At 60.2% G+C, this 24,874-nt stretch overlaps 1 protein-coding gene across 1 annotated transcript in view; it reads left to right on the top strand.

The window, feature by feature from the left end:
* The window catches only part of LOC140428695 (high affinity cGMP-specific 3',5'-cyclic phosphodiesterase 9A-like), a 122,082-nt gene that overhangs the window by 76,914 nt on the left and 20,294 nt on the right, over positions 1 to 24,874 (top strand). Inside the window, exons 5-9 of the mRNA XM_072515427.1 lie at positions 5,733 to 5,787; positions 5,875 to 5,945; positions 11,689 to 11,773; positions 19,236 to 19,290; positions 22,079 to 22,153. Coding sequence (XP_072371528.1) covers positions 5,733 to 5,787; positions 5,875 to 5,945; positions 11,689 to 11,773; positions 19,236 to 19,290; positions 22,079 to 22,153 — 341 coding nt within the window. The remainder of the gene's footprint in view (positions 1 to 5,732; positions 5,788 to 5,874; positions 5,946 to 11,688; positions 11,774 to 19,235; positions 19,291 to 22,078; positions 22,154 to 24,874) is intronic.

The following is a 24,874-nucleotide window of genomic DNA, read 5'->3' on the forward strand; positions in this document are numbered from 1 at the left end:
ACCAGTGAGGGATGCGCTGTGCCAATGTGGGATGCGCTGAACCAATGCGGGATGTGTTGTGCCAGTGCGTGATGCACTGCGCTGGTGAGGGTTGTCCTGCAGCAGTGCGGGATGCGCTGCCCTAGTGGCGGATGCACCGCACAAGGCGGGGTGCGCTGCGCCAGTGCGTGATGCTCTGGGCCAGTGCGGGATTCATTGCGCCAGTGCGGGATTCATTGCGCCAGTGCGTGATGTGTTGTGCCAGTGTGGGATGCGCTGCACCAATGCAGGAGGTGCTGTTTCTGTGCGCGATGTGTTGTGCCAGTGAGGGATGCATTGCGCCAGTATGGGATGCGCTGTGCCAGTGCGGGATGCGCTGCGCCAGTGCGGTACGCGCTGCACCAGTGCGGGATGCGTTGCACCAGTGCGGGATGCATTGCACCAGTGCGGGGTGTGTTGCACCAGTGCGGGGTGTGTTGCACCAGTGCGGGATGCGTTGCACCAGTGCGGGATGCGTTGCGCCAGTGCGGGATGCGTTGCACCAGTGCGGGATGCGTTGCGCCAGTGTGGGATGCGTTGCGCCAGTGCACGATGTGTTGCACCAGTGCGGGATGCGTTGCGCCAGTGCGGAATGTGTTGCGCCAGTGCGGGATGTGTTGCGCCAGTGCGGGATGCATTGCACCAGTGCGGGATGCGTTGCGCCAGTGCGAGATGCGTTCTGCCAGTGAGGGATGCATTGCGCCAGTGCGGGATGCGCTGCGCCAGTGCGGGATGCGCTGCACCAGTGCGGTACGCGCTGCACCAGTGCGGTACGCGCTGCACCAGTGCGGTACGCGCTGCACCAGTGCGGGATGTGTTGCACCAGTGCGGGATGCGCTGCGCCAGTGCGGGATTGCTGCGCCAGTGCGGGATGCGTTGCGCCAGTGCGGGGTGTGTTGCGCCAGTGCGGGATGCGTTGCACCAGTGCGGGATGCGTTGCACCTGTGCAGGATGTGTTGCGCCAGTGCGGGATGCGCTGCGCCAGTGCGGGATGCGTTGCGCCAGTGCGGGGTGCGTTGCGCCAGTGCGGGATGCGTTGCACCAGTGCGGGTGCGTTGCACAAGTGCAGGATGTGTTGCGCCAGTGCGGGATGCGCTGCGCCAGTGCGGGATTGCTGCGCCAGTGCGGGATGCGTTGCGCCAGTGCGGGGTGTGTTGCGCCAGTGCGGGATGCGTTGCACTAGTGCGGGATGCGTTGCACCAGTGCGGGATGCGCTGCGCCAGTGCAGGATTGCTGCGCCAGTGATGGATGCGTTGCGCCAGTGCGGGGTGTGTTGCGCCAGTGTGGGATGCGCTGCGCCAGTGCGGGATGCGCTGCGCCAGTGCGGGATGCGTTGCGCCAGTGCGTGGTGCGTTGCACCAGTGCGGGATGTGTTGCGCCAGTGCGGGGTGTGCTGCGCCAGTGCGGGATTGCTGCGCCAGTGCGGGATGCGTTGCGCCAGTGCGGGGTGTGTTGCGCCAGTGCGGGGTGCGTTGCGCCAGTGCGGGCTGTGTTGCGCCAGTGCGGGATGCGTTGCACCAGTGCAGGACGCGCTGCACAAGGCGGGGTGCGTTGCGCCAGCACGTGATGTTCTGCACCAGTGCGTGATGCGCTGGGCCAGTGCGGGATTCATTGCGCCAATGCGGGATAAGTTGCGCCAGTGCGGGTGCGTTGCACCAGATCGGGATGCGTTACGCCCGCCAGTGCCGGATGTATTGCACCAGTGAGGGATGCGCTGTGCCAATGTGGGATGCGCTGAACCAATGCGGGATGTGTTGTGCCAGTGCGTGATGCACTGCGCTGGTAAGGGCTGTCCTGCAGCAGTGCGGGATGCGCTGCCCTAGTGGCGGATGCACTGCACAAGGCGGGGTGCGCTGCGCCAGTGCGTGATGCTCTGGGCCAGTGCGGGATTCATTGCGCCAGTGCGGGATTCGTTGCGCCAGTGCGGGATGCGCTGTGCCAATGTGGGATGCGCTGCACCAATGTGGGATGCACTACGCCAGTGCGTGATGTGTTGTGCCAGTGTGGGATGCGCTGCACCAATGCAGGAGGTGCTGTTTCTGTGCGCGATGTGTTGTGCCAGTGAGGGATGCATTGCGCCAGTACGGGATGCGCTGTGCCAGTGCGGGATGCGCTGCGCCAGTGCGGTACGCGCTGCACCAGTGCGGGATGCGTTGCACCAGTGCGGGATGCGTTGCACCAGTGCGGGGTGTGTTGCACCAGTGCGGGGTGTGTTGCACCAGTGCGGGATGCGTTGCACCAGGACGGGATGCGTTGCGCCAGTGCGGGATGCATTGCGCCAGTGCGGGATGCGTTGCGCCAGTGCGGGATGCGTTGCGCCAGTGCACGATGTGTTGCACCAGTGCGGGATGCGTTGCGCCAGTGCGGAATGTGTTGCGCCAGTGCGGGATGTGTTGCGCCAGTGCGGGATGCATTGCACCAGTGCGGGATGCGTTGCGCCAGTGCGAGATGCGTTCTGCCAGTGAGGGATGCATTGCGCCAGTGCGGGATGCGCTGTGCCAGTGCGGGATGCGCTGCTCCAGTGCGGTACGCGCTGCACCAGTGCGGTACGCGCTGCACCAGTGCGGGATGTGTTGCACCAGTGCGGGATGCGCTGCGCCAGTGCGGGATTGCTCCGCCAGTGCGGGATGCGTTGCGCCAGTGCGGGGTGTTTTGCGCCAGTGCGGGATGCATTGCACCAGTGCGGGATGCATTGCACCAGTGCAGGATGTGTTGCGCCAGTGCGGGATGCGCTGTGCCAGTGCGGGATGTGTTGCGCCAGTGCGGGGTGTGTTGCGCCAGTGCGGGATGCGTTGCACCAGTGCGGGATGCGTTGCACCAGTGCAGGATGTGTTGCGCCAGTGCGGGATGCGCTGCGCCAGTGCGGGATTGCTGCGCCAGTGCGGGATGCGTTGCGCCAGTGCGGGGTGTGTTACGCCAGTGCGGGATGCGTTGCACTAGTGCGGGATGCGTTGCACCAGTGCGGGATGCGCTGCGCCAGTGCGGGATGCGCTGCGCCAGTGATGGATGCGTTGCGCCAGTGCGGGGTGTGTTGCGCCAGTGCGGGATGCGCTGCGCCAGTGCGGGATGCGCTGCGCCAGTGCGGGATGCGTTGCGCCAGTGTGGGGTGCATTGCACCAGTGCGGGATGTGTTGCGCCAGTGCGGGGTGCGCTGCGCCAGTGCGGGATTGCTGCGCCAGTGCGGGATGCATTGCGCCAGTGCGGGGTGTGTTGCGCCAGTGCGGGATGCGTTGCGCCAGTGCGGGGTGTGTTGCGCCAGTGCGGGATGCGTTGCACCAACACGGGAATCGTTGCGCCAGTGCGGGATGCGCTGCGCCAGTGCGCTATGTGTTGCACCAAAGCGGGATGCGTTGCGCCAGTGCGGGATGCGTTGCGCCAGTGCGGGATGTGTTGCGCCAGTGCGGGATGCGTTGCACCAGTGCGGGATGCGTTGCGCCAGTGCGGGATGCGTTGCACCAGTGCGGGATGCGCTGCGCCAGTGCGGGATTGCTGCGCCAGTGCGGGATGCGTTGCGCCAGTGCGGGGTGTGTTGCGTCAGTGCGGGATGCGTTGCACCAGTGCGGGATGCGTTGCACCTGTGCAGGATGTGTTGCGCCAGTGCGGGATGCGCTGCGCCAGTGCGGGATGCGTTGCGCCAGTGCGGGGTGTGTTGCGCCAGTGCGGGGTGCGTTGCACCAGTGCGGGTGCATTGCACCAGTGCAGGATGTGTTGCGCCAGTGCGGGATGCGCTGCGCCAGTGCGGGATTGCTGCGCCAGTGCGGGATGCGTTGCGCCAGTGCGGGGTGTGTTGCACCAGTGCGGGATGCGTTGCACTAGTGCGGGATGCGTTGCACCAGTGCGGGATGCGCTGCGCCAGTGCAGGATTGCTGCGCCAGTGATGGGTGCGTTGCGCCAGTGCGGGGTGTGTTGCGCCAGTGCGGGATGCGCTGCGCCAGTGCGGGATGCGCTGCACCAGTGCGGGATGCGTTGCGCCAGTGCGGGGTGCGTTGCACCAGTGCGGGATGTGTTGCGCCAGTGCGGGGTGCGCTGTGCCAGAGCGGGATTGCTGCGCCAGTGCGGGATGCGTTGCGCCAGTGCGGGGTGTGTTGCGCCAGTGCGGTACGCGCTGCACCAGTGCGGGATGCGTTGCACCAGGACGGGATGCGTTGCGCCAGTGCGGGATGCGTTGCGCCAGTGCGGGATGCGTTGCGCCAGTGCGGGATGCATTGCACCAGTGCGGGATGCGTTGCGCCAGTGCGGGATGTGTTGCGCCAGTGCGGGATGCATTGCACCAGTGCGGGATGCGTTGCGCCAGCGCGAGATGCGTTCTGCCAGTGAGGGATGCATTGCGCCAGTGCGGGATGCGCTGCGCCAGTGCGGGATGCGCTGCTCCAGTGCGGTACGCGCTGCACCAGTGCGGTACGCGCTGCACCAGTGCGGGATGTGTTGCACCAGTGCGGGATGCGCTGCGCCAGTGCGGGATTGCTGCGCCAGTGCGGGATGCGTTGCGCCAGTGCGGGGTGTGTTGCGCCAGTGCGGGATGCATTGCACCAGTGCGGGATGCATTGCACCAGTGCAGGATGTGTTGCGCCAGTGCGGGATGCGCTGCGCCAGTGCGGGATGTGTTGCGCCAGTGCGGGGTGTGTTGTGCCAGTGCGGGATGCGTTGCACCAGTGCGGGATGCGTTGCACCAGTGCAGGATGTGTTGCGCCAGTGCGGGATGCGCTGCACCAGTGCGGGATTGCTGCGCCAGTGCGGGATGCGTTGCGCCAGTGCGGGGTGTGTTGCGCCAGTGCAGGATGCGTTGCACTAGTGCAGGATGCGTTGCACTAGTGCGGGATGCGTTGCACCAGTGCGGGATGCGCTGCGCCAGTGCGGGATTGCTGCGCCAGTGATGGATGCGTTGCGCCAGTGCGGGGTGTGTTGCGCCAGTGCGGGATGCGCTGCGCCAGTGCGGGATGCGCTGCGCCAGTGCGGGATGCGTTGCGCCAGTGTGGGGTGCGCTGCGCCAGTGCGGGATTGCTGCGCCAGTGCGGGATGCGTTGCGCCAGTGCGGGGTGTGTTGCGCCAGTGCGGGATGCGTTGCGCCAGTGCGGGGTGTGTTGCGCCAGTGCGGGATGCGTTGCACCAACACGGGAATCGTTGCGCCAGTGCGGGATGCGCTGCGCCAGTGCGGGATGCGTTGCGCCAGTGCGGGGTGTGTTGCACCAGCGCGGGAATCGTTGCACCAACACGGGAATCGTTGCGCCAGTGCGGGATGCGCTGCGCCAGTGCGCTATGTGTTGCACCAGTGCGGGATGCGTTGCGCCAGTGCGGGATGCGCTGCGCCAGTGCGCTATGTGTTGCGCCAGTGCGGGATGCGTTGCGCCAGTGCGGGATGCGTTGCGCCAGTGCGGGATGTGTTGCGCCAGTGCGGGATGCGTTGCGCCAGTGCGGGATGCGTTGTGCCAGTGCGGGATGCGTTGCACCAGTGCGGGATGCGTTGCACCAGTGCAGGATGCGTTGCACCAGTGCGGGATGCGTTGCGCCAGTGCGGGATGCGTTGCGCCAGTGCGGGATGCGTTGCGCCAGTGCGGGACGTGTTGCGCCAGTGCGGGATGCGTTGCGCCAGTGCGGGATGCGTTGCACCAGTGCGGGATGCGTTGCGCAGTGCAGGATGCGCCAGTGACGGATGTCTTGTCACACTCTGGCTGAGTGTTACATAAATATTCTCCATTTCAATCTTCTTGTTACAGAGAAAGATGAAGTTTTCCAGAATGTTCTCGCTCAGGTTGCAGAACAATTCGCCAGGTAATTGGTAAATTATTACAGGTTTGAGAGCTCAGTGCATCCGGCTGATCTCAACATCGACTCACAAATTCTGACTCTGTCTTTCAGAGCTTTCAAAATCACAGACCTGAAACTGGAAATTACAAACCGATTGGCAATGCTGGAAAAGAGAGTGGAATGTAGGTATTAGAGAGCCCAGCTCCCAGGGAGAGAGTGGAATGTAGGTATTAGAGAGCCCAGCTCTCAGGGAGAGAGTGGAATGTAGGTATTAGAGAGCCCAGCTCCCAGGGAGAGAGTGGAATGTAGGTATTAGAGAGCCCAGCTCTCAGGGAGAGAGTGGAATGTAGGTATTAGAGAGCCCAGCTCCCAGGGAGAGAGTGGAATGTAGGTATTAGAGAGCCCAGCTCCCAGGGAGAGAGTCGAATGTAGGTATTAGAGAGCCCAGCTCTCAGGGAGAGAGTGGAATGTAGGTATTAGAGAGCCCAGCTCCCAGGGAGAGAGTGGAATGTAGGTATTAAAGAGCCCAGCTCCCAGGGAGAGAGTGGAATGTAGGTATTAGAGAGCCCAGCTCCCAGGGATAGAGTGGAATGTACGTATTAGAGAGCCCAGCTCCCAGGGAGAGAGTGGAATGTAGGTATTAGAGAGCCCAGCTCCCAGGGATAGAGTGGAATGTAGGTATTAGAGAGCCCAGCTCCCAGGGAGAGAGTGGAATGTAGGTATTAAAGAGCCCAGCTCCCAGGGAGAGAGTGGAATGTAGGTATTAGAGAGCCCAGCTCCCAGGGATAGAGTGGAATGTACGTATTAGAGAGCCCAGCTCCCAGGGATAGAGGGGAATGTACGTATTAGAGAGCCCAGCTCCCAGGGAGAGCGAGGAATGTACGTATTAGAGAGCCCAGCTCCCAGGGAGAGAGTGGAATGTAGGTATTAGAGAGCCCAGCTCCCAGGGAGAGAGTGGAATGTAGGTATTAGAGAGCCCAGCTCCCAGGGAGAGAGTGGAATGTAGGTATTAGAGAGCGCAGCTCCCAGGGAGAGAGTGGAATGTAGGTATTAAAGAGCCCAGCTCCCAGGGAGAGAGTGGAATGTGGGTATTAGAGAGCCCAGCTCCCAGGGATAGAGTGGAATGTACGTATTAGAGAGCCCAGCTCCCAGGGAGAGCGAGGAATGTACGTATTAGAGAGCCCAGCTCCCAGGGAGAGCGAGGAATGTACGTATTAGAGAGCCCAGCTCCCAGGGAGAGAGTGGAATGTAGGTATTAAAGAGCCCAGCTCCCAGGGAGAGAGTGGAATGTAGGTATTAGAGAGCCCAGTTCCCAGGGAGAGAGTGGAATGTAGGTATTAGAGAGCCCAGCTCACAGGGAGAGAGTGGAATGTAGGTATTAAAGAGCCCAGCTCCCAGGGAGAGAGTGGAATGTAGGTATCAAAGAGCCCAGCTCTCAGGGAGAGAGTGGAATGTAGGTATTAAAGAGCCCAGCTCCCAGGGAGAGAGTGGAATGTAGGTATCAAAGAGCCCAGCTCTCAGGGAGAGAGTGGAATGTAGGTATTAAAGAGCCCAGCTCCCAGGGAGAGAGTGGAATGTAGGTATCAAAGAGCCCAGCTCCCAGGGAGAGAGTGGAATGTAGGTATTAGAGAGCCCAGCTCCCAGGGAGAGAGTGGAATGTAGGTATTAGAGAGCCCAGCCCCCAGGGAGAGAGTGGAATGTCAGTATTAGAGAGACCAGCTCACAGGGAGGTAGGGTGACGGAAGCAGTCCGTGCGGGTGCTCACTGAGAGGGGATAGGAGGGGGAGGAGCGGGAGGGGGAGGGTGAGGCACAGGGGAGGGAGGAGCAGGAGGGGTGAGGGGGGAGGGGGAAGAAACACCCAAAATGATTGTTTGTACATAGGAACTGCACAAAATATGGACGCAAGGTTTCACTGTGTGTAATTACTGCGTGTCATTACTGCGTGTAATTGCTATGTGTAATTGCTGTGTTTAATTGCTGTGTGTAATTACTGTGTGTAATTGCTGTGTGTAATTGCTGTGTGTAATTACTGCATGTAATTACTGCGTGTAATTGCTGCGTGTAATTGCTGTGTGTAATTGCTGTGTGTAATTACTGTGTGTAATTGCCGTGTGTAATTGCCGTGTGTAATTGCTGTGTGTATTACTGTGTGTAATTGCCGTGTGTAATTACTGCGTGTAATTGCTGCGTGTAATTGCTGTGTGTAATTACTGTGTGTAATTGCTGTGTGTAATTACTGCGTGTAAATACTGTGTGTAATTACTGTGTGTAATTACTGTGTGTAATTGCTGTGTGTAATTACTGCGTGTAAATACTGTGTGTAATTACTGTGTGTAATTGCTGTGTGTATTACTGTGTGTAATTGCCGTGTGTAATTACTGCGTGTAATTGCTGCGTGTAATTGCTGTGTGTAATTACTGCGTGTAATTACTGTGTGTAATTGCTGTGTGTAATTACTGCGTGTAATTACTGCGTGTAATTACTGTGTGTAATTGCTGTGTGTAATTACTGCGTGTAAATACTGTGTGTAATTACTGTGTGTAATTGCTGTGTGTATTACTGTGTGTAATTGCTGTGTGTAATTGCTGCGTGTAATTACTGTGTGTAATTGCTGTGTGTAATTACTGCGTGTAATTACTGTGTGTAATTGCTGTGTGTAATTACTGCGTGTAATTGCTGTGTGTAATTACTGCGTGTAATTGCTGCGTGTAATTACTGTGTGTAATTACTGCGTGTAATTGCTGTGTGTAATTACTGCGTGTAATTACTGCGTGTAATTGCTGTGTGTAATTACTGCGTGTAATTACTGCATGTAATTACTGCGTGTAATTGCTGTGTGTAATTACTGCGTGTAATTACTGTGTGTAATTGCTGTGTGTAATTATTGTGTGTAATTACTGCGTGTAATTGCTGCGTGTAATTACTGCGTGTAATTGCTCTGTGTAATTACTGTGCGTAATTACTGTGTGTAATTGCTGTGTGTAATTATTGTGTGTAATTACTGCGTGTAATTACTGTGTGTAATTGCTGTGTGTAATTATTGTGTGTAATTACTGCGTGTAATTGCTGCGTGTAATTACTGCGTGTAATTGCTGTGTGTAATTACTGTGCGTAATTACTGTGCGTAATTGCTGTGTTTAATTACTGCGTGTAATTACTGCGTGTAATTGCTGCGTGTCTAAAGATGTGCAGGTTAGGTGGATTGGCTATGATAAATTGCCCTTAGTGGCCAAAATTGCCCTTAGTGTTGGGTGGGGTTACTGGGTTATGGGGATAGGGTGGAGGTGTTGACCTTGGGTAGGGTGCTCTTTCCAAGAGCTGGTGCAGACTCGATGGGCTGAATGGCCTCCTTCTGCACTGTAAATTCTATGTATGTTATTACTGTGTGTAATTGCTGTGTGCAATTGCTGCATGGAATTACTGCATGTAATTGCTGTGTGTAATTACTGTGTGTAATTACTGTGTGTAATTGTGTGTAATTACTGTGTGTAATTACTGTGTGTAATTGTGTGTAATTACTGTGTGTAATTACTGTGTGTAATTGTGTGTAATTACTGTGTGTAATTGCTGTGTGTAATTACTGTGTGTAATTACTGTGTGTAATTGTGTGTAATTACTGTGTGTAATCACTGTGTGTAATTGTTGCATGTAATTGCTGCGTGTAATTACTGTGTGTAATTGCTGCATGTAATTACTGTGTGTAATTACTGTGTGTAATCACTGTGTGTAATTGCTGCATGTAATTACTGTGTGTAATTACTGTGTGTAATTACTGTGTGTAATTGCTGCATGTAATTACTGTGTGTAATTACTGTGTGTAATTGAAAATGGCAATAAAAATATTTTTTTTTAAACAATTCTTTTCATCCTTTTTTTCAAATCCCTGCTTGGCCTCAACCCTCCCTATCTCTGTAACCTCCTCCAGTCCCTACAATCCTCCCTATCTCTGTAACCTCCTCCAGCCCCTACACCCTTCCCCATCTCTGTAACCTCCTCCAGTCCCCTACACCCTTCCCTATCTCTGTAACCTCCTCCAGTCCCCTACAACCCTCCCTATCTCTGTAATCTCCTCCAGCCCCCTACACCCCTCCCTATCTCTGTAATCTCCTCCAGCCCCCTACACCCCTCCCTATCTCTGTAACCTCCTCCAGCCCCCTACACCCCTCCCTATCTCTGTAACCTCCTCCAGTCCCTACAATCCTCCCTATCTCTGTAACCTCCACCTGCCCCCTACAATCCTCCCTATCTCTGTAACCTCCTCCAGTCCCTACAATCCTCCCTATCTCTGTAACCTCCTCCAGTCCCTACAATCCTCCCTATCTCTGTAACCTCCTCCAGCCCCCTACAACCTTCCCTATCTCTGTAACCTCCTCCAGCCCCTACACCCCTCCCTATCTCTGTAACCTCCACCTGCCCCCTACAATCCTCCCTATCTCTGTAACCTCCTCCAGTCCCTACAATCCTCCCTATCTCTGTAACCTCCTCCAGTCCCCCTACAACACTCCCTATCTCTGTAACCTCCTCAAGTCCCTACAATCCTCCCTATCTCTGTAACCTCCACCTGCCCCCTACAATCCTCCCTATCTCTGTAACCTCCTCCAGTCCCTACAATCCTCCCTATCTCTGTAACCTCCACCTGCCCCCTACAATCCTCCCTATCTCTGTAACCTCCTACAGCCCCTAAAATCCTCCCTATCTCCATAATGCCCTCCAGTCTCTACATCCCTCCCTATCTCTGTAAACTCCTCCAGCCCTTACAACCCTCCCTATCTCTGTAACCTCCTCCAGTCCCTAAAATCATCCCTATCTCTGTAACCTCCTCCAGCCCCCTACAATCCTCCCTATCTCTGTAACCTCCTCCAGCCCCTACAATCCTCCCTATCTCCATAATGCCCTCCAGTCTCTACATCCCTCCCTATCTCTGTAACCTCCTCCAGTCCCCTACACCCCTCCCTATCTCTGTAACCTCCTCCAGTCACTACAACCCTCCCTATCTCGGTAACCTCCTACAGCCCCTACAATCCTCCCTACCTCCATAATGCCCTCCAGTCTCTGCAACCCTCCCTATCTCGGTAACCTCCTCCAGCCCCTACAACCTTCCCTATCTCAGTAACCTCCTCCAGTCCCCTACAACCCTCCCTATCTCAGTAACCTCCTCCACTGATCAGTGAGAGTTTGGGAGAAGAGCTGGTGGATTGATTGGAAATCTGGGGCGAAATTCTCCCGATGTCCGCCGACTGGCGCCCAAAACGGCATCTTTGGGGGCCGAGCCCCAACATTCAGGGGCTAGGTCGGCGCCGGAGGAATTTCCGCCCCGCCAGCTGGCGGAAACGGCCTTTGGTGCCCCGCCAGCTGGCGCGGAAATGACATCTCCGGGCGGCGCATGCGCAGGAGCGCCAGTGGCCGCTGACAGTTTCCCACGCATGCGCAGTGGAGGGAGTCTCTTCCGCCTCCGCCATGGTGGAGACCGTGGCGAAGGCGGAAGGAAAAGAGTGCCCCCACGGCACAGGCCCGCCCGCGGATCGGTGGGCCCCGATCGCGGGCCAGGCCACTGTGGGGGCACCCCCCGGGGCCAGATCGCCCCGCGCCCCCCCCCAGGACCCCGGAGCCCGCCCACGCCGCCTTGTCCCGCCTTTAATCCACGCCGGCGGGACAGGCAATTTATCGGCGAGACTTCGGCCCATCCGGGCCGGAGAATGGAGCGGGGGGGGGGGGGTGCCGCCAACCGGCGCGGCGCGATTCCCGCCCCCGCCGAATCTCCGGGGCCGGAGACTTCAGCAACCGGCGGGATTGACGCCAGCCCCCGGCGATTCTCCGACCCGGCGGGGGGTCAGAGAATGACGCCCCTGGTTTGTGATGTTCATTCTGAGATATCGTGCCAGAAAGCTGCTCTTGTTCATCTCTCTCTCTCTGTTTATCGGCAGTTGAGTTGTTGAAAGTTGTTGAAATTGAGAAATGTCAGAACGACATTCGTAAACTACGTGATGAGATAGAAGAAAGAAACTGCAGGTGAGTGTGGGAAAGGAGCTGCTTTAGCCGACATTACACCCATCACTCAGACACGGTATTCACCAGGAAATAGCTACAGTGCAGAAGGAGGCTATTTGGCCCATCATGTTTGTACTAGCTCTCTGCCAGAGCAACCCAGCCAGCCCCACTGCCCAGCCTGTCCCCCAACCCAGCCCCACTGCCCAGCCTGTCCCCCAACCCAGCCCCACGGCCCAGCCTGTCCCCCAACCCAGCCCCACTGCCCAGCCTGTCCCCCAACCCAGCCCCACTGCCCAGCCTGTCCCCAACCCAGCCCCACTGCCCAGCCTGTCCCCAACCCAGCCCCACTGCCCAGCCTGTCCCACAACCCAGCCCCACTGCCCAGCCTGTCCCCCAACCCAGCCCCACTGCCCAGCCTGTCCCCCAACCCAGCCCCACTGCCCAGCCTGTCCCCCAACCCAGCCCCACTGCCCAGCCTGTCCCCCAACCCAGCCCCACGGCCCAGCCTGTCCCCCAACCCAGCCCCACGGCCCAGCCTGTCCCCCAACCCAGCCCCACTGCCCAGCCTGTCCCCCAACCCAGCCCCACGGCCCAGCCTGTCTCCCAACCCAGCCCCACTGCCCAGCCTGTCCCCCAACCCAGCCCCACTGCCCAGCCTGTCCCCCAACTCACCCAGCCCCACGGCCCAGCCTGTCCCCCAACCCAGCCCCACTGCCCAGCCTGTCCCCCAACCCAGCCCCACTGCCCAGCCTGTCCCCAACCCAGCCAGCCCCACTGCCCAGCCTGTCCCCCAACCCAGCCCCACTGCCCAGCCTGTCCCCCAACCCAGCCCCACTGCCCAGCCTGTCCCCCAACCCAGCCAGCCCCACTGCCCAGCCTGTCCCCCAACCCAGCCTGTCCCCCAACCCAGCCCCACTGCCCAGCCTGTCCCACAACCCAGCCAGCCCCACTGCCCAGCCTGTCCCCCAACCCAGCCCCACTGCCCAGCCTGTCCCCCAACCCAGCCTACTGCCCAGCCTGTCCCGCAACCCAGCCCCACTGCCCAGCCTGTCCCCCAACCCAGCCTGTCCCACAACCCAGCCAGCCCCACTGCCCAGCCTGTCCCACAACCCAGCCAACCCCACTGCCCAGCCTGTCCCACAACCCAGCCTGTCCCCCAACCCAGCCCCACTGCCCAGCCTGTCCCACAACCCAGCCTGTCCCCCAACCCAGCCCCACTGCCCAGCCTGTTCCCCAACCCAGCCCCACTGCCCAGCCTGTCCCCCAACCCAGCCTGTCCCCCAACCCAGCCCCACTGCCCAGCCTGTCCCCCAACCCAGCCCCACTGCCCAGCCTGTCCTCTAACCCAGCCCCACTGCCCAGCCTGTCCCCCAACCCAGCCCCACTGCCCAGCCTGTCCCCCAACCCAGCCCCACTGCCCAGCCTGTCCCCCAACCCAGCCGTCTGGGTCCGGGGTCGGGGTCCGGGATCGGGGTCGGGGTCCGGGATCCGTCGTCCGGGGTCTGGGTCCCCAATCGGGTTCCGGGGTCCGGGATCTGGGGTCAGCGTCTGGGATCGGAGTCCGGGGTCGGGATCCGGGTCGGAATCCGGGGTTCGGGGTCCGGGGTCCGGGATCGGGTCCGGGATCCGTTCTCAGGGGTCCGGGTCCGGGATCGGGGTCCGGGTCTGGGGTCACCATCCAGGATCAGGGTCCGGGGTCCAGCGTCTGGGGTCGGGGCCCAGAGTCGGGGTCCGGGTTTGGGGTCCGGGGTCGGGGTCCAGGATCAGCGTCCGGTGTCCGGGATCAGGGTCTGGGGTCCGGGATTGGGGTCCAGGATCGGGGTCCAAAGTCTGGGGTCTGGGGTCCGGGATTGGGGTCCGGGATCCGTTCTCAGGGGTCCGGGTTTGGGGTCCGGGGTCGGGGTCCAGGATCAGGGTCCGGGGTCCGGGATCAGGGTCTGGGGTCCGGGATTGGGGTCCGGGATCGGGGTCCGGGATCCGGGGTCTGGGGTCAGCGTCTGGTATCGGGGTCCGGGTTCGGGGTACGGGTTCTGGGTCCAGGATCGGGGTCCGGGGTTGGGGTCCGGTGTCCGGGATCTGGTGTCAGGATCCGGGGTCCAGAGTCGGGGTCCAGAGTGTGGGGTCCAGTGTCTGGGGTCCGGGGTCCGGGATCGGGGTCCGGGGTCGGGGTCTGGGGTCGGGGTCCAGAGTGTGGGATCCAGTGTCTAGGGTCGGGGCCCAGAGTCGGGGTCCGGGGTCCAGGATCGGGGTCCGGGGTCGGGGTCTGGGGTCGGGGTCCGGAATCGGGGTCCAGAGTGTGGGATCCAGTGTCTAGGGTCGGGGCCCAGAGTCGGGGTCCGGGGTCCAGGATCGGGGTCCGGTGTCCGTGCTCGGGGTCCGGAATTGGGTCCGGGATCGGGGTCGGGGTCTGGGGTCGGGGTCCGGGGTCTGGGGTCCGGAATCGGGGTCCGGTGTCCAGGATCGGGGTCCGGGGTCTGGGTCCAGGATCGGGGTTCGGGGTCCGGTGTCCAGGATCTGGTGTCAGGATCCGGCTTCCAGAGTCGGGGTCCAGAGTGTGGGGTCCAGTGTCTAGGGTCGGGGCCCAGAGTCGGGGTCCGGTGTCCAGGATTGGGGTCCGGGGTCGGGGTTCGGGGTCCAGGGTCTGGGTCCAGGATCGGGGTTCGGGGTCTGGTGTCCGGGATCGGTGTCCGGGATCCAGGATCGGGGTCCGGTGTCCGGGTTCGGGGTCCGGGGTCTGGGTCCAGGATCGGGGTCCGGGCTTGGGGTCCGGTGTCCGGGATCTGGTGTCAGGATCCGGTGTCCAGAGTCGGGGTCCAGAGTGTGGGGTCCAGTGTCTGGGGTCCGGGGTCCAGGTTCGGGGTCCGGGATCAGGGTCCGGGGTCGGGGTCCGGGATCGGGGCCCGGGGTCCTCGGTCCAGGGTCCAGGGTCTGGGGTCTGGGTCCAGGATCGGGGTCCGGGGTCAGCGTCTGGGATCGGAGTCCGGGGTCGGGATCCGGGGTCCAGGATTGGGGTCCGGGATCGGGTCCGGGATCCGTCGTCAGGGGTCCGGGATCGGGGTCCGGGGTTGGGGCCCGGGATCCGGGGTCTGGGGTCACCGTCCGAGATCAGGGTCTGGGGCCCAGCGTCTGGGGACGGGGCCCAGAGTCGGGGTCCGGGTTTGGGGTCCAGAGTCGGGGTCCAGAGTCTGGGCCCCGGATCCCGGACCCCGGACACTGGACCCCACACTCTGGACCCCGACTCTGGACCCCGGATCCTGACACCAGATCCCGGACACCGGACCCCGATCCTGGACCCCGATACTGGACCCGAACCCCGATCCCGGACACCGGACCCCGATTCCGGACCCCAGACCCCGGACCCCGACCCCAGACCCCGACCCTGGACCCCGATCCCGGACCCAATTCCGGACCCCGATCCTGGACCCCGGACCCCGACTCTGGGCCCCGACCCTAGACACTGGACCCCACACACTGGATCCCGATTCCAGACCCCAGACCCCGGACCCCGATCCCGGACCCCGATCCCGGACCCCGGACCCCAGACACTGGACCCCGCACTCTGGACCCCGACTCTGGATCCCGATTCCAGACCCCAGACCCCGATCCCGGACCCCGATCCCGGACCCCGGACCCCAGACACTGGACCCCGCACTCTGGACCCCGACTCTGGATCCCGGATCCTGACACCAGATCCCGGACCCCGGACCCCAGAGTCTGGGGTCCAGTGTCTGGGGTCGGGGTACAGAGTCGGGGTCCGGGTCCGGGGTCCGGGGTCCAGAGCCGGGGTCCGGGTTTGGGGTCCGGGGTCCGGGTCCGGGATCAGGGTCCAGGGTCCGGGATCGGGGTCCAGGGTCCGGAGTCGGGGTCCAAGGTCTGGGTCCGGGGTCCGGGATCGGGGTCTGAGGTCCGGGGTCTGGGATCGGGGTCTGAGGTCCGGGGTCTGGGATCGGGGATCGGGGTCCAGGGTCCAGGGTCCGGGGTCGGGGTCCCCGATCGGGGTCCGGGATCGGGGTCCGGGATCCGGGGTCTGGGGTCAGCGTCTGGTATCGGGGCCCGGGATCGGGGTCCGGGGTACGGGGTCTGGGGTCAGCGTCTGGTATCGGGGTCCGGGTTCGGGGTACGGGGTCTGGGTCCAGGATCGGGGTCCGGGGTTGGGGTCCGGTGTCCGGGATCTGGTGTCAGGATCCGGGGTCCAGAGTCGGGGTCCAGAGTGTGGGGTCCAGTGTCTGGGGTCCGGGGTCCGGGATCGGGGTCCGGGATCGGGGTCGGGGTCTGGGGTCGGGGTCTGGGGTCTGGGGTCCGGAATCGGGGTCCAGAGTGTGGGGTCCAGTGTCTAGGGTCGGGGCCCAGAGTCGGGGTCCGGGGTCCAGGATCGGGGTCCGGTGTCCGGGCTCGGGGTCCGGAATTGGGTCCGGGATCGGGGTCCGGGGTCGGGGTCCGGGGTTTGGGGTCCGGAATCGGGGTCCGGTGTCCAGGATCGGGGTCCGGGGTTGGGGTTCGGGGTCCAGGGTCCAGAGTCGGGGTCCGGGATCGGTGTCCGGGGTCCAGGATCGGGGTCCGGTGTCCGGGTTCGGGGTCCGGGGTCTGGGTCCAGGATCGGGGTCCGGGTTCGGGGTCCGGTGTCCGGGATCTGGTGTCAGGATCCGGGGTCCAGAGTCGGGGTCCAGAGTGTGGGGTCCAGTGTCTGGGGTCTGGGGTCCGGGATCCGGGGCCCAGAGTGTGGGGTCCAGTGTCTAGGGTCCGGGGTCCAGGATCGGGGTCCGGGGTCCGGGTTCGGGGTCCGGAATTGGGTCCGGGATCGGGGTCCAGGGTCGGGGTCTGGGGTCCAGAATCGGGGTCCGGTGTCCAGGATCGGGGTCCGGGGTCGGGGTTCGGGGTCCGGGGTCTGGGTCCAGGATCGGTTTCGGGGTACGGTATCCGGGATCTGGTGTCAGGATCCGGGGTCCAGAGTCGGGGTCCGGGATCGGTGATCGGGGTCCGGTGTCCGGGTTCGGGGTCCGGAATTGGGTCCGGGATCGGGTTTCGGGATCCGGGGTTGGGGTCGGGGTCCGGGGTCTGGGGTCCGGAATCGGGGTCCGGTGTCCAGGATCGGGGTCCGGTGTTGGGGTCCAGAGTCTGGGTTCGGGATCCGGGGTTGGGGATCGGGGTCTGGGGTCAGGGTCGGGGTCCAGGGTCCGGGGTCGGGGTTCGGGATCTGGGGTCAGGAGTCGGGGTCCGGGATCGGGGTCCGGGGTCAGGGTCCGGGGTCGGGGTCCGGGATCGGGGTCCAGGGTCCGGTGTCGGGGTCCAGAGTCGGGGTTTGGGATCCGGGGTCTGGGGTCAGGGTCGGGGTCCAGGGTCCGGGATTGGGGGTCGGGGCCCAGAGTCGGGGTCCGGGGTCGGGATCCGGGGCCCAGAGTCGGGGTCCAGAGTGTGGGGTCCAGTGTCTAGGGTCGGGGCCCAGAGTCAGGGTCCGGGGTCCAGGTTCAGGGTCCTGTGTCCGGGTTTGGGGTCCGGAATTGGGTCCGGGATCGGGGTCGGGGTCTGGGGTCCAGGGTCCGGAGTCGAGGTCCGGGGTCTGGGGTCCGGAATCGGGGTCCGGTGTCTGGGATCGGGATCCGGGGTCGGGGTCCGGGATCGGGGTCTGGGTCCGGGATCGGGGTCTGGGTCCAGAGTCTGGGCTCGGGGTCCGGGGTCGGGGTCCGGGATCGAGGTCCGGAGTCTGGGATCGGGATCCGGGGTCGGGGTCCGGGATCGGGGTCTGGGTCCAGAGTCTGGGCTCGGGGTCCGGGGTCGGGGTCCGGAATCGGGGTCCGGAGTCTGGGATCGGGATCCGGGGTCGGGGTCCGGGATCGGGGCCTGGGTCCGGGATCGGGGTCTGGGTCCAGAGTCTGGGCTCGGGGTCCGGGGTCGGGGTCCTGTGTCCGGGATCGGGATCCGGGGTCCGGGATCGGGATCCGGGGTAGGGGTCCGAGGTCCGGAGTCGGGGTCCAGAGTCTGGGTTCGGGATCCGGGGTCGGGGTCCGGTGTCCGGGATCGGGATCCGGGGTCGGGGTCCGGTGTCCGGGATCGGGGTCCGGTGTCTGGGATCGGGATCCGGGGTTGGGGTCCGGGTCCGGGATCGGGGTCTGGGTCCAGAGTCTGGGCTCGGGGTCCGGGGTCGGGGTCCGGAATCGGGGTCCAGAGTCTGGGATCGGGATCCGGGGTCGGGGTCCGGGATCGGGGTCTGGGTCCGGGATCGGGGTCTGGGTCCAGAGTCTGGGCTCGGGGTCCGGGGTCGGGGTCCGGGATCGGGGTCTGGGTCCAGAGTCTGGGCTCGGGGTCCGGGGTCGGGGTCCGGAATCGGGGTCCGGAGTCTGGGATCGGGATCCGGGGTCGGGGTCCGGGATCGGGGCCTGGGTCCGGGATCGGGGTCTGGGTCCAGAGTCTGGGCTCGGGGTCCGGGGTCGGGGTCCAGTGTCCGGGATCGGGATCCGGGGTCCGGGATCGGGATCCGGGGTAGGGGTCCGAGGTCCGGAGTCGGGGTCCAGAGTCTGGGTTCGGGATCCGGGGTCGGGGTCCGGTGTCCGGGATCGGGATCCGGGGTCGGGGTCCGGTGTTCGGGATCGGGGTTCGGGATCTGGGGTCAGAGATCGGGGTCCGGGGTTGGGGTCCGGGATCGGGGTCTGGGTCCAGAGTCTGGGTTCGGGATCCGGGATCGGGGTCCGGTATCGGGGTCTGGGGCCAGGGTCGGGGTCCAGGGTCCGGGGTCGGGGTTCGGGATCTGGGGTCAGAGATCGGGGTCCGAGGTCGGGGTCCGGGGTCAGGGTCCAGGATCCGGAGTCGGGGTCCAGAGCCTGGGTTCGGGATCGGGATCCGGGGTCGGGGTCCGGTGTCCGGGATCGGGGTTCGGGATCTGGGGTCAGAGATCGGGGTCCGGGGTTGGGGTCCGGGATCGGGGTCTGGGTCCAGAGTCTGGGTTCGGGATCCGGGATCGGGGTTCGGGATCCGGGATCGGGGTCCGGTATCGGGGTCTGGGGCCAGGGTCGGGGTCCAGGGTCCGGGGTCGGGGTTCGGGATCTGGGGTCAGAGATCAGGGTCCGGGTCCGGGGTCAGGGTCCGGGGTCGGGGTCCGGGATCGGGGTTGGGGTCCGGGATCGGGGTCTGGGTCCAGAGTCTGGGTTCGGGATCCGGGATCGGGGTCCGGGGTCCGGTATCGGGGTCTGGGGCCAGGGTCGGGGTCCAGGGTCCGGGGTCGGGGTTCGGGATCTGGGGTCAGGGATCGGGGTCCGAGGTCGGGGTCCGGGGTCAGGGTCCAGGATCCGGAGTCGGGGTCCAGAGTCTGGGTTCGGGATCCGGGGTCTGAGGTTGGGAGTCGGGGGTCCAGGGTCCGGGGTCCGGGATTGGGATCCATGGTCGGGGTCCGGGGTCAGGGTCGGGGTCCAGGGTCCGAGGTCTGGGGTCGAAGGTCTGGGGCCCGGTTGTGTTGTTCGGGTTTTCTAACCATCACTTGTTGTCAAGACAGTTTGGTCGATGAGAAGACGTTAATTCCACGACGAGATGTCCCATTATATCCCAAGGTAAGGTTATTACTCACTAGTTAGATTCACCAAGGAATGGAGCCCAGCAACACGGAGCATAGTGGTTAGCACTGTGGCTTCACAGCACATGGTCCCAGGTTCGATTCCGGCTTGGGTCACTGTCTGTGTGGAGTCTGCACGTTCTCCCCGTGTGTGCATGGTGTAGAGGGTTCCATCTTTGCTACTCCACTACTGGGCCGATATCTGGGGTTTGAGTATCTGTGTGTGTCTCTCTCCAGCTGGCACTGAAACTTCAGAGGCCAGGGGATGCCGCACTGGGACACCTCCACGGAAGAGAGCACTGAATCAAGCCTGCCGTTTATCCCTAACCGGAAGCCTGAGGCTTATATCACACAGATATCCAGACCCCCACCAATGCCCAGGTGATTCTCTCTCTTGCCGGTGGTGCAACAGCCACCCGGTTCCTACTTCGCTGGAGTAGCTTTCCCAAGAGAGAGAATAGGACACTGCTGTTTATTACCTAACCAGCAGCCTGTCCTGAGTGAATCGTTCAAGATGACCCTAGATTCTCAACCCCGGAATTAAGGTGAGGAGTATTTTAACAATGACTTCGTCAGAGATCGCTGGTGTGAGATTGAAGAATTTAAACGACTCCAATTATCAGCAAATCGAGGTTTATTGCAAAACCCAGGTCAAAATCATCAAACAGAAGAAGTTATAATACAATCTTAAGCTTTAACACAAACTAAGTCTATTCAGGAAGTACTATAACGGACACAACGTAAAATCTTATTGTTACACAAGGTTAGCAATGGTACAAAACACAAATCAAGCCCCCTGCCCCAAAGCCTCAACCACTATCAAAGTCAAGGGAGTTTCGCAAGCTGCTGCAGGGTACTTACAGTCCAGGGCTGCGAGAGGTCAAGTCAAAGGTGGAGAGGTCAAGCCAACAGCCCCTCAATCGAAACACAGCCCCTTTTATATTGAATTACCTGGCTTTTTCCTGTGTTCGGCCAGCCCCTTTTGCATTGAATTGGTAAGGTTTAAAGTTCCCGCTGGTCCCGCCCCCTTTGAGCCGGTCAGACCTGTCGACTTCCGGGTTCTCCTCGCAGGTCCGCTCCTTCCAGCCAGGCAGACCTGTCCCGATTTGAATTTGGCGCCGACTCCGCCCCCTCCACCCAGTGAGTTCCTGCCGGCGGCTCCTGTCAGGATTGGAGTACCTCCCCCAGGTCCGCCTCCAACTTGGGTTTTTTACCGTTTATCTTTCCGGGGCTTTTCCAGCGCAATATACTAAGCCCAGACGGTCTGCTTTTTGGGATAACGAGGTTAAGCTCTCTTGTGAAGATTTTCAGTCTTCCATCTGCTCCGGAGATCGCTGCTATTCTCACCTCGCTATGTTGATGGGGTGTTGATTGGATTCCGCTCTGGTGGAGGCCAAGTCATTTACATCTGCATGGGGCTATGACCATCCCATTGTCCTGCTTGCAGGCAGGCCCCCTGTGTATTCCCGTGCCCCTTTGTCTGTGTTTTAATCTTATCTAGTTGTCTGGCTCCTTCTTCCTTGTAGCTCCTGGGGGGGGGGGGGGGGTTTGTAAATACCTATGCCCCTACTCGGCTCAGCGGACCAAGCCTGCTGGGAAATTTGGTTACGTTCCCTTGGCTGAAAAGTGTCCAGTTTACAGTCTCTGGGTTTTATTCTTGGGCAGTCCAAAAAGGGCCGAATTGCCCGAAAACCTTACAGTGGGTTTCCTCCGGGTACTCCGGTTTCCTCCCACAGTCCAACAACGTGCAGGTTAGGTGGATTGGCCGTGATAAACAATATTGATTAATACTAACAATTAACACTAACGATTAACACTGACGATTAACAATATCGATTAACACTACTGATTAACGCTGACGATTAACACTAACGATTAAAACTAACAATTAACGCTGATGATTAACGCTGACGATTAACACTAACGATTAAAACTAACAATTAACGCTGACGATTAACGCTGATGAATAACACTAACGATTAAAACTAACAATTAACACTAACGATTAACGCTAACGATTAATACTCAGCAACAGAACATGTGGAATCAGCGGTTGAATTGAATTAAACACAAGGGCTCCAGTCGGCGGACATCGCGCTGATATCGGAGAATTCCGCCCAAGTTTCTGGAAGCTGGGATGAGACTGGGTGGGATATTGGAGAGTTTGGGGAGTGGCCCATCTCTATGCCGGATATCGTAAAGGCCGGGGCTTGGGAGGGAGGGGAATGATTTCACAAGTGTGAGTGAGTGTGTGTGAGTGTGTGTGTGAGAGTATGTGTGTGAGTGAGTGTGTGTCAGTGACTGTGAGTGAGTGTGTGTCAGTGTGTGTGAGTGTGAGTGAGTGAGTGTGTGTCAGTGTGTGCGTGTCAGTGTGTGCGTGTCAGTGTGTGCGTGTCAGTGCGTGTTTGTGTCAGTGTGTGCGTGTCAGTGTGTGTTTGTGTCAGTGTGTGTTTATGTCAGTGTGTGCGTGTCAGTGTGTGTTTGTGTCAGTGTGTGTTTGTGTCAGTAGGTGTGAGTCTGAGTGAGTGTGTGTCAGTGTGTGTGTGTCAGTGTGTGTTTGTGTCAGTGTGTGTTTGTGTCAGTGTGTGTTTGTGTCAGTAGGTGTGAGTCTGAGTGAGTGTGTGTCAGTGTGTGTGTGTCAGTGTGTGTTTGTGTCAGTGTGTGTTTGTGTCAGTAGGTGTGAGTCTGAGTGAGTGTGTGTCAGTGTGTGTGTGTCAGTGTGTGTTTGTGTCAGTGTGTGTTTGTGTCAGTAGGTGTGTCTCTGACATTCTCCTGTTTTTTCGCAGTACATTCTGTCTGAGGAGACCATTGAAACTCTCAAAAAACCCACGTTTGATGCCTGGCAATGGGAGTCCTTCGAGGTAAATGTCGACCCTCCCCATCCCCATTAACCCACTCCCATCCCCATTAACCCTCCCCATCCCCATTAACCCACTCCCATCCCCATTAACCCTCCCCATCCCCATTAACCCACTCCCATCCCCATTAACCCTCCCCATCCCCATTAACCCACTCCCATCCCCATTAACCTTCCCCATCCCCATTAACACACTCCCATCCCCATTAACCCTCCCCATCCCCATTAACCCACTCCCATCCTCATTAACACTCCCCATCCCCATTAACCCACTCCCATCCCCATTAACCCTCCCCCGTCCCCATTAACAGCCACCCATCCCCATTAACTCCCACCAGTAATCCCCTCACCCATCCCCATTAACCCTCCCCATCCCCATTAACCCTCACCCATCCCCATTAACCCTCACCCATCCCCATTAACGCTCACCCATCCCCATTAACCCTCACCCATCCCGATTAACTCTCACCCATCCCCATTAACCCTCACCCATCCCCATTAACTCCCACCCATCCCCATTAACCCTCACCAATCCCCATTAACCCTCACCCATCCCCATTAACTCTCACCAATCCCCATTAACCCTCACCCATCCCCATTAACCCTCACCCATCCCCATTAACTCTCACCAATCCCCATTAACCCTCACCCATCCCCATCAACCCTCACCAATCCCCATTAAGCCTCACCTATCCCCATTAACCCTCACCAATCCCCATTAACCCTCACCCATCCCCATTAACCCTCACCCATCCCCATTAACCCTCACCCATCCCCATTAACCCTCCCCATCCCCATTAACTCTCGCACCCCCATTAACCCTCCCCATTTCCATCAACACTCCCCCATCCCCATTAACCCCCACCTACCCCCATTAACCCTTCACCATCCTCATTAACCCTCACCTATCCCCATTAACCCTCACCCATCCCCATTAACCTTTACCCATCCCCATTAACCCTCATCCATGCCCATGAACCATCCCCAACCCCATTAACCCTCCCCATTCCCATTAACCCTCTCCCATCCCCATTAGCCCTCACTCATCCCCATTAACCCTCCCCATCTCCATTAACTCTCACCCATCCCCATTGAACCTCCCCATCCCATTAACCCTCATCCCCATTAATCCTCCCCATCCCCATTAACCCCCACCCATCCCCATTAACCCTCACCCTTCCCCATTAACACTCAGCCATCACCATTAACACTCACCCATCCCCATTAACCCTCCCCATTCTCATTAACCCTCACCCATCCCCATTAACCCTCAGCCATCCCCATTAACCCTCAGCCATCACCATTAACCCTCCCCATCCCCATTAACCCCCACCCATCTCCATTAACCCTCACCCATCCCCATTAACCCTCAGCCACCTCCATTAATGCTCACCCATCCCCATTAACCCCCACCCATCCGCATTAACTCCCACCCATCCCCATTAACCCTCAGCCATCCCCATTAAGCCTCAGCCATCACCATTAACCTTTACCCATCCCCATTAACCCCCACCCATCTCCATTAACCCTCAGCCATCCCCATTAACCCTCAGCCATCACCATTAACACTCACCCATCCCCATTAACCCTCCCCATTCTTATTAACCCTCACCCATCCCCATTAACCCTCCCCATCCCCATTAACCCCCACCCATCTCCATTAACCCTCACCCATCCCCATTAACCCTCAGCTATCGCCATTAACACTCACCCATCCCCATTAACCCTCCCCATTCTCATTAACCCTCACCCATCCCCATTAACCCTCAGCCATCCCCATTAACCCTCAGCCATCACCATTAACACTCACCCATCCCCATTAACCCTCCCCATTCTCATTAACCCTCACCCATCCCCATTAACCCTCCCCATCCCCATTAACCCCCACCCATCTCCATTAACCCTCACCCATCCCCATCAACCCTCAGCCATCTCCATTAACGCTCACCCATCCCCATTAACCCCCACCCATCCCCATTAACTCCCACCCATCCCCATTAACCCCCACCCATCTCCATTAACCCTCACCAATCCCCATTAACCCTCACCCATCCCCATTAACCCTCACCCATCCCCATCAACCCTCACCAATCCCCATTAACCCTCACCCATCCCCTTTAACCCTCACCAATCCCCATTAACCCTCACCCATCCCCATTAACCCTCACCCATCCCCATTAACCCTCAACCATCCCCATTAACCCTCACCGATCCCCATTAACTCCCACCCATCCCCATTAACCCTCACCTATCCCCATTAACCCTCACCCATCCCCATTAACCTCCCCATCCCCATTAACCCTCGCACCCCCATTAACCCTCCCCATTTCCATCAACACTCCCCCATCCCCATTAACCCCCACCCACCCCCATTAACCCTTCACCATCCTCATTAACCCTCACCTATCCCCATTAACCCTCACCCATCCCCATTAACCTTTACCCATCCCTCTTAACCCTCATCCATGCCCATGAACCATCCCCAACCCCATTAACCCTCCCCATTCCCATTAACCCTCTCCCATCCCCATTAGCCCTCACCCATCCCCATTAACCCTCCCCATCTCCATTAACTCTCACCCATCCCCATTAACTCTCACCCATCCGCATTAAACCTCCCCATCCCCATTAACCCTCATCCCCATTAACGAGTATAGCAGGGGTTGGGCACGGGAGCAATAGGTCAGAAGGTGAGAGCATTGAGGGAGAACTAGGGAATAGGGAC

This window comes from Scyliorhinus torazame, chromosome 8, assembly GCF_047496885.1.
Source record: "Scyliorhinus torazame isolate Kashiwa2021f chromosome 8, sScyTor2.1, whole genome shotgun sequence".
NCBI classification, from domain to species: domain Eukaryota; kingdom Metazoa; phylum Chordata; class Chondrichthyes; order Carcharhiniformes; family Scyliorhinidae; genus Scyliorhinus; species Scyliorhinus torazame.